A 12665-nucleotide genomic window follows, 5' to 3' on the forward strand; every position below is an offset into this window, starting at 1 on the left:
GGTTTAAAAAGACAACAAAATGGCGGCACAGTGGTACAGTGGTTAGCAATGTCGCCTCACAGCAAGAGGGGTCTTTGTTCAAACCTGGGGTGGGTGTACTGCGGCTTCCTCCCACAGTCCAAAGACATGCAGGTTAATTGGTGACTCTAAATTGTCCGTAGGTGTGAATGTGAGTGTGAATGGTTGTCTGTCTCTGTGTGTCAGCCCTGTGATAGTCGCCCTATGACAGCTGGGATAGGCTCCAGCTCCCCCATGACCCCCAACAGGATAAGCAGTTACAGAAAATGAATCTATGAAATTTAAAAGAATGACTGTAAGATGTGAAGGTTTGAACCCCTCTGACAGTGAACGTCTGCCCTACTGAAGTGCCGTATACTGCAGAGTCCCTGCAGCCAAGCCTGACCTTTGACCTCTCTGTAGACCAGTGTTACGAGGAAAGACAAATTTCTCCTCATGGGGGGAAGCACTGAGAGAACTGAAATGAATCCCATTAACGTTAGTCATTAACATAATGATATAAAGATCCAATGAATGAAACCTGCCCCTGATCATTTACGACTGAAAAAGCACTCGAATGAAAAAATGTTTTTGTTTTTTTTTGGATAGTCATTTCCTTTTTTAGTTAAGAAATAATTTGGTAAACAACAGTAAAAGTTACCTAATCAACTCTAAAATACAACGTATTGATGCATTAAAGTGCCTCTGGTTGACAAAGAGCTTGGTGAAGGTGAATACAGCCGAGATCAGCAGGTGTAGTGAATTCTAAATCCTCTCTCACATCATTGGTCTCGTAGCTCTGACACAGCTCTGCCACTCTTAAATGTGAAAACGAGCTTGGAAAACAGAAAGTTTTATCCCAACTCAGGATATGTCTCGATGGTTCACTGCACACATCACCACAAATCAGCAAATGTGCAACACAACAGTATTTATCTTTGTTTTTCACCCATTTATTTTTCTGTCTCCTTATGGACTCCAGAGAAGATGGAAAAATACATCATGATTTTGTTTGTTTGTTTTAGGCCATGTGCACCACTACCCCATTTCCTAAATAAAGCTAAAAGCATTTGTCTTTTCTTCCAAGTTTTTTTCTTGTTGTTTTTCTCCATGCACCCTAAAAACACGGCACTGTGTGTGAGCAAGTTATGTTGCATTACTGTCATGTCTTTCTTTTGGCTAGATATGTATTTTAATCGACATTTATCTTCTGTTAGCATTAGCTATTCTGCCGTTAGCTGTTAGCCTGTTAGCTCGTTAGCTAGTGAGTAAAAAAGTTGCTAACACACAATATTTGTGTTTAGAGTGCATGTAGAAATTAAAACTCACCTGGAGGAAAACATTAATTCTTTTAATCTTATTTAGAACATGGGTTAGAGGTGCAGCTCAGCCTCTTGTGGCCGACATTAATAGCCCACTATCACGACAAAAAAACTATTCATCTGCAAAAACTGTGGGACTGTGAAAGATTATCCTGGCAAAGCCTTCAAAGAAAAAAACAGTTCTTAAGTCAAAAACACAGGAGAATAAACACTCTAGGTCAGATTCAGGAAATGGATCACCACATGTTTTTTCTCCCTTGCCTCTCAGAGCTTAGATTTCGTTTTAAATTTACCAAACAATATCTTTTACAAGACAAAACAAAACCAAAAAAGGCATTGTCACATTTCTTAAAAGTGAACATAGAAGTAGAAAAAAGCAGGAGTACATACAAAGTTTACCTGTTCTTTTCTGCACATTACGTTTTTGTCATAGAACCTTTTAAAAGGGATAGTGCACCCAAAAATGAAAATTCAGCCATTATCTACTCACCCATATGTCGAGGGAGGCTCAGGTGAAGTTTAAAAATCCTCACAACACTTGTGGAGATCCAAGGGGAGAGTGGGTAGCGACACAACTCCACCTAATGGAGGCTGACGGCGCCCCAGATTCAAACGTCCAAAAACACATAATTGAAAGCACAAAATATCTCCATACTGCTCATCCATAGTGATCCAAGTGTCCTGAAGCCCCGACATAAAAAGTTGTTTGGACAAACATCATTTGAACTCTGTTTTTAGCCTCATTGTAGCCTGTAGCTCTAACTGCCTCTCTGTACACTGCGTTCACGTGTGTGCGCTTGCGCGAGACCGTGAGACACGGGCACCGCGTTCATGTGTGTTCACATGCTTTCGCTGGTCTCGTGCAAGCGCACACACGCGAGCACGGTGTACAGAGAGGCAGGGCTTCAGGACACTTGGATCACTATGGACGAGCAGTATGGAGATATTTTGTGGTTTCAATTATGTGTTTTTGGACGTTTGAATCTGGGGCGCCGTCAGCCTCCGTTAGGTGGAGTTGTGTTGCTACCCACTCTCCCCTTGGATCTCCGCAAGGGTTGTGAGGACTCTGAAACTTCACCTGAGCCTCCATCGGCACATGGGTGAGTAGATAATGGCTGAATTTTCATTTTTGGGTGCACTGTCCCTTTAAGAGCAATTTGAATCCAGACAGCGTAAAAAAAACCAAATATTTTATTTTATAAACAAACATCAGCAGAATAAGTACAGCCTATATTTTGAATTTTGAAGATTAGCAGTGCTAACTTGTAAATTTAGATAACAGAGCAATGATTACATTTCTCAGCTGCGAGCAGGAGCAGAAGACTTTTATTAGCTGCCTTCTCACCTTGTTCTTTTTTTAATTGTCCATACATGGCAGAAAAACCTGATTTACCCTCGAACATTTCACTCAACTAATGATATATGACATAACTGTAGATTATGATGAAAAGCACAATATTAAAAAGTATATATTCTGCCTGTCCTGACTTGTGTTAGACAGACGTTATACATTCAGTGGTGCTGGTCAGACAGACGCCGCAGTCACATCTCAGGGCCACAGGGTAGGTGTACGTGGCGTCGACGTTTGGCAGGCAGTTGGGCAGTTTCACAGTCACCAGACGGGTCTCATTGTAGGTGCAAACACGCTGGTAGGACTCAATGAAGGGAGGGTCGAGGACGGGCTTCTGGAAACACAAACAGATAAAAAAAAATCATCTTCATAACTTTTCTCCTAAAATGGTGATTATCATTAATATGAAAATATTTGATGATGTTCACTTTGGAGGTTAGCTCTGACTGTGTCATTATTTTCCACAGGGGGCTTTCAGGTGATGTAAAACTATTGTCAGCTTGTTGCTCTAATTAGCAACATCTTAGTTATGCAAAATAGCTAATTCATCTAGAGAGAGTTCGAGTTTTTGCTGGCTTCATGTTAAATTTTAACACCAGCTGGTTCCTGACTTTGTGTGTGTTTGCAAAATACCAATCTCACAATGCCAGTTCAGTCAAACTCAGGTTAAATTTGAGAGGGTTTGTTTGCTATTTTTTTCTCAAAGAGTATGTCATTAATATTTCCATCAATATGTGGGATGTGGTACAACCTTAAGATTGGAACATAAATCCACATCGTGCTGGTGAAGATTCTCAGTCATCCAGGTCATGGTAATCGTAAGTGCGATATCGTAGGCAACTGGACTTGCTTGCGTTTCGCTTGAGAGGCGAAACGTCTTCAAGAAACGCAAACAAGTCCAGTTGCCTACGATATCGCACTTACGATAAATCCACATCCTTAAGAACTAGCAAACATGATGAATGCATTTCCTGTCTCATAAAACATGAGAAACTCATACTGTCAAGATATTGTCACTCCCAACTTTCCGGCAGCCTGGTCAGTGGCCCTACGCTTCAAACTGTGATGCTCTAGGTTCCCCTTTAGCATCAGTTTTTAATACTCTGGGACAGCGTGTCAATTTCACACGCTACAGTATCTTTTCGAAATAAACTTCGTGTTCACAGGAAACAAAGGTTTCCTCACCAATCCTACTTTAGGTTTAGGCGACAAAACTACTTGGTTAGGTTTAGAAAAAAGCCAGGTAAGTACGTTTGTTACGTAACATAAGTAAATTATGTGGCGTATGATGTTAACTGTAATGTAAAAAACTGTGGGAAGGTGAAATTAAGAAGTCTGGGGTCTCATTTATCAAACAATGGGTAGGATCCGTACTAAATATGTACGTACGAACAAAAGCCAAAAATGTCGTGGGCCAAAAAATATTTCTACAATCAGGCTTCCACCTCACCATCTGTGCCACCAATTTCCTGTCTCCAAAATGTTCATAAGCATGGGTCAAAGTTTCTCCCATCAAGTCTGTTTTTATACATCACAACTTTTGCATGTGAAGTGACGTACGCCTCTTTCAGGCCTCGTTTTGTGCGTATGCTGTGTATATAAATGATGTGGTGGTGTTTGTTTGACCCCTCACAACACCACCCTCACACCCTACGCAGAACTTCTCTCTCTCTCCGTATGTCATTGCCACTGAAGGCTTACAATGGAGTTAGTTGAAAGCGTGGTATGTCTCCTACAGACGCTAAAGGGCGCCTTGTGCGTCAGAATGTGATGCTAAAGGCTACTGACCAAGCTGCTGTGTTTGACGCTCTGAAAATGTGGATGGGCTGGAAGTGTTCAAGTCATTTTGCAGTCTTCTTCTTCTCCTTTTTTAGTGCCCTTTACAGCTCATTACGTCCACCACCTGTTGATATTCAGTACCGCCCTCTGCATTGTCAAATCACCTCAAGGCATGGCATGTACATACAGGCTCAAGTGCCTTAAGAGCACAACATATACACAATAGGAGGACCCACTCATTAGAACATTTCTCTCCAGCACCACTTATGGTCAAAAACTTTACCAAGAAGAACCTTTGTTAATTTTTTCCAGCTTCAAACCAACCTACAGTTTCCTTTGTCACAGTAACCAGAAACAAATCCACCTTATTAGCTTCTCGTTTTAATTTGCTGGTGAACCTCCATTTTGTTACGAAGCTGTGTTTGAAGGGACGTTTGTGTCACATCAGCAAAGCTTCTGTTAATTGCTAGTAGTGTTTGTGTTCCAGGAATTCAATCTTATTCTGCTGATGCAGTTATTAAAAATCCTCCATCATAGCTTGAATGCACAGAAGGTAAGGCTGTAATTAGAGACTGTCCTGTGACCCCCTGACCCCCTAACTGTCTGTCCTACAGACTGGCCCTAAAGCAGGACATCCACTGCGTTCTGACCTCCCTGTGGGGGAGAGCAGACACAAAGATGAGTCTCCTCCCAGAGGGGATCCAAAGAGTATCACAAAACAAAGCTCGGGCCTCGTGCACGCACACCAGCCGCACTGCAATAATAAAGCAGAGAGAGTCATGAGCCTCCTAATGCCTCTTGTCACTGAGCACAATGTACCAGATGAAAGTTGAGATTTCAACGCATTTTTTTGTAATCAGTATGCTGCGACTTATGAAATCCAATTGTGTCATTTATGCACTTGAGGCATTGTTAAGAAAACTGCTGCTGTCACTTCAATCTCAGGATTCCACGCTGCTTTCCATTCTTGCAGAACGTTAACTCAATTTCAGTGCTCACTGCTCCAAAAGCCTCCTGTCCTCCTCCATTCTCATGCAAGATTCATACTTCACACAGCCACTCATTACTATGTGACAAAAATAAGATCTGAGTCACTTATTATAAACACAGAACTTGTTTTTCTTTGACAGCTGACGTGCATATGTGTCTCTATCTTTTCTGATATGTGTCCGTCTATCTACTGTATTCGCATGCAGCTGGATCCTGCCTGCACTCGCAGCCGACCTTGCACTGACCTCCCTGTGGAGAGAGGGAAGCGAAAACAAATTTTCTCCATGGGGATCACTTCTCTCTGTCTCTGTATCTATAGTATTTGTCTGGCTGTCTGTCTCGGTGTATTCATCTGGCTGGCTGAATCTGCATTTAATCCATCTTTTTCTTCTTCTCTCTGTCTTTAAATGTAGCCTGATGGAAACAGCAAACTGTTGTCTTCTGTGTAAAGTTGTCAGCTTTGCTTACGTCACCTCTCACATTTACACTCCTCTCCTCCTCTCTGTGTGTACAGTACAGTAGCCGTCTCCCAGCCGCTCACCTCCCAGGTCTCACAGCGCCCCCAGCAGGCGTCCGTGGTGATGTGCAGCCCCCCGCAGCCAGGCTTCCTGGCCAGGAAGGTGAACTCCCGCACGGCGCAGCCAATGAAGCGCCGCAGGTTGACGGCTGATGCCAGGTGGGGAGAGTGTGGCTGCAGAGACATCCAGAGCAGGAACCAGCACAGGAGCAGGCCAGGCCTCCTGAGGGTGGGAAGCAGCAACAAAAGCATCTTTTTACATGTTGTGTTTTCATAGTTGAAGAAAAGATGGATTTAAATGAGAAGCTAGGGAGGATTTATAAGCTCCAGGTTAAAAGAACAGGTGCAGAAGAAGCCAGAAAGGTATCTTGCTCAAGGACACTAAAGTAGGGCAAAGACTGAATCCCAATGAGCTTGGGGTCTGGGACTAAAAAGAAAATAAGTAGTCAGTAATATTAAGGGATGGACAACAATATCAGCCAATATCGGCTTGAAATAAAATATCAGAATCGGCCAACGTGCCAATTTCTGCCAATATGACTGACAACCAATATATTTATTTTTTTGAAAAAGAGCAAGACAACTGGTTGCTCTGTTGAATCAAACGTGATCAAAACCTTGTGTCAGATGCTCATGAAGAACAGGAAGCAACAGGATACACAGAAAGATAATCCAGGCACTCCAAAAAAGTAGAAAATGAGACAGGAAGTATTAAACAGCCTTTACTGAGGTAGCTAAATCATTAAGAGCCAACATGTTTCAACCACTGCAGATCTTCGTTTGGGTTTTAAAAACAAGTTTTTAGATCCGTTTCACAGATTTCTTAAACCACCACAAAGTAAAACACCCACTGGCTTCCACTGCTAAGCAGCTAGGAAGACTCAAGACCAGCTACTGCTATTGAGGTTCAGCATAATTTCAAGGACATTAGATGTGTTTCACACATTTTAGAGGTTGAAATGTTTTGATAACAGTTTTTTATTTGGTATAGAGGCTTCACATTTTCACAGTTGGAGAATGTAAGAACTGTTTTTGGCCTACAACACTGATGTATAAAAATGAAGATGTTCATATTTTTATATATTTATTTATTTATGTTTTTGTACAAGTACTTAAGTAGAAGATTCGTCAACTCAACATTCATCCTGTGAACTCCAGCACAGTGTAATAGAAATAGGTTACAAGATCAGTAATGTTGTTTACACCAAATTCCTACTTACTGTAAGAATAGTAACATCAAAAAAAATTCTGCCTCTCATTTGTGGGGTTGCAGCAATACACTGGTTTCAAGGTATACAATGATATAAAAGTTGACCATTATCGTACAACATTGCAAATGCAGCTGGACGGAGAATCTCCCCTTTATTAAAGTTATTTTCAAAAGGGAGACTTTTTATACATACTCCCATTAAATCAACAAAATGGTTTCAAGTTTCAATTATAGTTATAAAATGTTTGTTGAACCAAAAATGACCCTTTCCAGCTGCCATTCTAATGATTACTCACTGTTGAATCAACATTATAAGCAATGGTTGACTCACTGCTAAATTATGTTTGATTCTGATATTAAATCAATGTTGTTTCAATGTTGTTTCATAAACTTTTAACCTTGTTTCAAAATTGTTTCAATGTTGAAACAGATCTTTATGAAATTTCAATGTTGAGACTTTTGTCAACCTTTTTACATCCATTAGAATTAAACGTTGTTTCAATGTTTTTTTTAACGTTGAAACAACAACTGACATAATTTCAACACTGAAGGTCACATTTCAACATTGAAGGTTGTTCGTGTGCCTGTTTTCATTCTAATTGATGATAATATCAATTCTGTAATACTGTGATACCATGAAACTGCAATATTTTCTGAGATGGTTATCATACAGTGAAAATCTCATACTGTTGCAACCCCACTCATTTGTTGTGTCGTGATTTCAGAATGATGATGACAGCTGGAGAACAATTAGATACGACATAGGATAACAGCTTTACAGGATCATTCTTTTCTTGGCAACTATCATGTTTTTCAAAAATGATTTTTAGATATTCTATCATCTCAAATGGCTTGGAAATTGTGTATATAGCTGACATAAATGAGGAAAAATCTCAGTGGGGAAACATGCCCCAGAACCCCCTAGATTTGGTCTCAGCCCCAGATGTTTACAACATCTTGCTTTGCACCTGGGTCAAAGTTTATTGGTGACCTTGGAAACAGCATTTGGGAAAAAACTCTCACCACAAGGGCCATTTAGTAGCTGTCAATCCCATTTCTCACAAAAATATCATGTTCCATGAAAAAAACTCCATCTACTGCTGAAGATCCAACCTGGTCTCACTCCGAAGTTGTCAAAATCTAGCACTTGGGCAATAACTTGGTCGCCGTGATGGTGTAATGGCGCTTGGTGGCATAGGGGGAAACATGATGGGACAAGAATGATAGTTAAGGCAGCAAAAGTCCGAGTAGGGCTGGCGGATGAGTCCAACAAACACCAGCTTTCACCTGGGAGTGCGGTGTTTGCGTCCTGTAAGATTATAAAGTCAAACCCTGTTCTTTTTTCCTAAACGTCAACAACCAACGCACCCAGGGTACCTTGCACGTCGTATCTGAACGTGGAAAGTCCGTGACCAAACATTGATATGTGACGAGGTCGGAGTGAGAATGTGTTAGAAGATCAGGTGATAACGATCAAAAGGTCCAGAACAGCTACTAAACTGACCTTGTGGTGAGGTTTTAATGAATGTAACCAGGACTCCATAGAGAGCAGTAAAGCTGAATTCACTCACCATTGTGACTTCTTCCTTTGCAGGATCATCTCAGCTGTGACTCACAGTTGCTGTCCAGCAGCCAAACACAAGGATCAAAGTGCTGACTATTGAATATACACTCAATACAGTGATGCACAGAAGTTTAAGTGCTGGAAACAAGCAGCTGTTCTCACAGTTCAGGCCAGTATTATCAGCTCTGAAGTCAGTCTTTGTCAGCGTGGACGGCGAACATGAACCTCAGTACTTGTCACTGTGTGCTCCTCAGACCTGAACCACCTGCTAATGGATCTGACAGGACAAGCCAGGGCTTTTTATCATCATGTGTCCTGCCAATCAGAAGCTGAAGTCCTCACCTCAGTCTCTCCCTTCCCCTGACTCCCCAAATCCCCCGGAGGCCCTTCTACCTGTCGCTGCCCATCTAGCTCACCTAACAGCTTGTTCTCACTCCATTAGCTTGATTAAGGCAAAGAGCCTGCCCTTTTGTTCATAGTCATCCACACGGAAGAAAGGGGAACAACACACTCAAACACAGTGCTAGCTGTGTCTACTCCCACTCATCCAAGCTCAATTAGCTGGCTCCAGAGACAGACCCTGCTCCTGTTCTCACATGCCGACTGTAATGACTTCACCCCTGAGCTCCAGCACCGCTGCCACTTTGTCGCTTACTTTTTCGTTATGTCTCTTTTCGTTTCCGGAGACATTTCCTCACGCATGCAGAGAAAGCTGGCTATTACTCATGCCATGTCTTGCAGGCATTGTAAAGCTTCACTTAAGACAGAAAGGATGCATATCGGAGGATGCGTCAGGCCTCGCAGGAGACAATGACAGAAGGAGAAAAGAGACGTGAAGAAAGGGGGGAAGAATTGATTTGGGTGAGTAAGCACCTCATCAAGAAATTACCATCGTCAGAGCCCCTGCGGGCAGCGTGTGGAGCCACTGGAGCAGAACTGCTCTCAAGTAGTTCAGGAAATAAATCTTTAAAAGTGAAGTTGAAAGTTGAGGCCAAGCAATTAAAGTTAGATTAGAGGAAATACTGAGGAGGATGAGCCGGGGACAGGTTCACACTCCTCTCAGACACCGTGTCCTCCTCACAATCAGGAAGCCTGGAGACTATTAATGAACAACGTGCAGGGTGTGGAATCACAGAATGCATGTAATTGGATAACAGTGGTGATTACAATGGGGTTAATTGTAATCCAGAACAAAGGGAGTAAGCCTGGATTTCCACAATCCTGCTTTTGTTTAATTATTCGCGGACTGCAAATGAAAGATTTTAGCTCCGTTTTTTGTCATACTTCATTAACTCTTATGGGGAAGTTTTTCTGCTTAATTTAACCCGCCCTGAGGGGCGTAAGAGCAATAACAGGATTCCTAATACTTCAGCCAAGTTATATGTATTTCAGTGTGAGAGGATGCTTTCAGTGAGCACATGGAGAACTCAACAGGGAAAGAAGTGAAGCCAAAATGTGACCCCTGGAGCTCGTTGATATCAGGACACAAGGTCAACAAAGTAATAAACTAATCTATAGATACGAGATAGATTAAATAGTCCATGAGCCAAGGGGCTGGTTGGGCCAATTTGGAGGGACTGTGTCACATCTCAAATTGCAAATGAATCAATAAAGTGTTCGAATGAAGAGTCCTTTTCAGATGTTTTGTAGTAACACTAATGTAGATGATGATTGTGGAGATTAAGGTAGGTTGTTCCAAAGAGATTGTCTTCTGTATTTCAATGATTAAGAGTCCAACAATATGGAAGATAAAAGTCCTCAGAGTGTCTTGTGGACTGTGAGTGAATGTCTGAGGAAGACTTTAAAAAGTTTTTGAAAACGTTAGGCAAGTCACCACTCGGCCAACTGCCACTGACAAAAGTTCTCTGACGACTCTGCAACTGTCGGCCTCATCACGGACAGGGATGACAGGGTGTACAGAGAACTGATCCGGCGGGACCACCTCCAGATCAGTGCAGGGAAAACCAAAGAGCTGGTGGTGGACTTCCGCAGGTGCAAACACTGTCCTCCTGTACCGTTAACATCCAGGGAGTGGATGTTGAGATGATGATAGCTTACCTGTACCTTACAAGTACCTGGGTGTTCACCTAAACGATAAACTGAACTGGACAGACAACACAAATATAAGAGAAGACAGAGAAGACTATCTGCTGAGGAGACTCAGGGGCCGGTTGCACAAAACACCTTAAAGGGATAGTTAGGGGCCGGTTGCACAAAACACCTTAAAGGGATAGTTAATCAAAAATGAACATTCAGCCATTATCTGCTCACCCATATGCCGATGGAGGCTCAGGTGAAGTTTTAGAGTCCTCACATCCCTTGCGGAGATCCAAGGGGAGAGTGGGTAGCAACACAACTCCACCTGATGGAGGCTGACGGCGCCCCAGATTCAAACGTCCAAAAACACATAATTGAAACCACAAAATATCTCCATACTGCTCGACCGTAGTGATCCAAGTGTCCTGAAAAAGTTGTTTGGAAAAACGTCATTTGAACTCTGTTTTTAGCCTCATTGTAGCCTGTAGCTCTGACTGCCTCTCTGTACACTGCGTTCACGTGTGTGCGCTTGTGCGAGACCGTGAGACATCGGCACCGCGTTCATGTGTGTTCACATGCTTTCACTGGTCTGGCGCACAAGCGCACACACGTGAGCGCAGTGCACAGAGAGGCAGTTAGAGCTACAGGCTACAATGAGGCTAANTGCGAGACCGTGAGACATCGGCACCGCGTTCATGTGTGTTCACGTGCTTTCGCTGGTCTGGGATGTGAGGACTCTAAAACTTCACCTGAGCCTCCATCAGCATACGGGTGAGTAGATAATGGCTGAATTTTAATTTTTTTTCCCTTTAAGTCTTCTCCTTAAGGTTTCCTTAAAATGTTCACTTAAGTATTCGTGGTTTTCTCCTTGCCTTTGTCTTATTCTTAAGGAATCCCTAGACCGTTGCACAAAAGATCTTAGCACAAAGCACTTAAGGTAACTCTGACTCTATCTTAACTGCAACATGGCTGAGTTTATGGTGATAAATGAAAAAACTAGCACACCTCCAGAAGAGTATTCTGCGACCAGGAGAACCCAATGGATACACTTTTGATTTTACACTTTAGATGTGACTGGATTAATTTTCGTCACAATTTCTTCCTACAATCATTTTCTGGTATTTTGGGGATCAAATTTATTTTGTAGTTTGGGCTGCCTATGACTGTATTCTTCCACAAGTGTAAACTTTTTCCTCCTCTGACCAATATGGTTTTCTTGTCTTCTTTTCTTCTGCTTTTTTTTTCACTTTAACTATGAGCTAACTTTGTGAGACAATAACAGGCATCACAAGCGTGAGTCCAAACAAACCAACAATCTCCATGGAAACCTTTAGCACTGTAAAATCTCTTTCAACACAGTAAATGAGTTCACGTTTCCCTTAACTAAGAAAACATATTAAGGGAGTCTGTGCAAGGAAACATAGTATCATACTTAGGGAGAAAACTTAAGGAGTTTTGTGAAACCAGTCCCAGGTCTTTTTGAGTACAGGGGGCACTCTTGAGGATCTTTTTGACTCTGTGGTGGCATCAGCCATCTTCCATGAAGTCGTAAGCTGGGGCAGCAGCATCTCGACAGCTGACAGGAAGAGACTCAAAAGATAAAAGCCAGCTCTGTCCTGGGATGATCCCTCGACCCTGTGGAGGTGGTGTGAGAAAAAGCTATGATCCTTTATGGACAACATGTCCCACCTCATGCAGGACACTCTGACAGCAGTGGGCAGCTCCTACAGTGACAGGCTGCTTCACCCACTGTGTGAAGGAGAGATACCGCAGGTCCGTCATTCCTACTGCTGTCAGACTGTACATCCAACACTGCTCCTAGCAGGCCACACATACGAGAACTGACTACTGACAGTCAATCGTTACTGCAACACTTGACACATGCAGTAATGTGAATC

At 42.4% G+C, this 12665-nt stretch overlaps 1 protein-coding gene across 1 annotated transcript; it reads right to left on the reverse strand.

The window, feature by feature from the left end:
- Positions 1-2674: 2674 nt before the first annotated feature.
- LOC126401092 (glycoprotein hormone beta-5-like) lies at positions 2675-8982 on the reverse strand. The gene is made up of 3 exons (XM_050062177.1): positions 8738-8982; positions 5981-6179; positions 2675-3004 (listed from the first exon to the last, which is right to left on the reverse strand). The coding sequence occupies exons 1-3, from the start codon at positions 8764-8766 to the stop codon at positions 2813-2815; spliced, it is 420 nt and encodes a 139-aa protein (XP_049918134.1). The 5' UTR covers positions 8767-8982; the 3' UTR covers positions 2675-2812.
- Between the last annotated feature and the right edge of the window lie 3683 nt (positions 8983-12665).

This window comes from Epinephelus moara, chromosome 14 (genome assembly GCF_006386435.1).
Source record: "Epinephelus moara isolate mb chromosome 14, YSFRI_EMoa_1.0, whole genome shotgun sequence".
Classification (NCBI taxonomy): Eukaryota; Metazoa; Chordata; class Actinopteri; order Perciformes; family Serranidae; genus Epinephelus; species Epinephelus moara.

Excerpts from the sequence above, each read along its gene's own strand:
- LOC126401092 (XM_050062177.1), bottom strand. The coding sequence starts at position 8,766 with ATGATCCTGCAAAGGAAGAAGTCACAATG. Across the intron at positions 6,180-8,737 it reads CAAAGGAAGAAGTCACAATG|GAGGCCTGGCCTGCTCCTGT; the intron begins GTGAGTGAATTC and ends TCCCACCCTCAG. Across the intron at positions 3,005-5,980 it reads GGCGCTGTGAGACCTGGGAG|AAGCCCGTCCTCGACCCTCC; the intron begins GTGAGCGGCTGG and ends TTGTGTTTCCAG.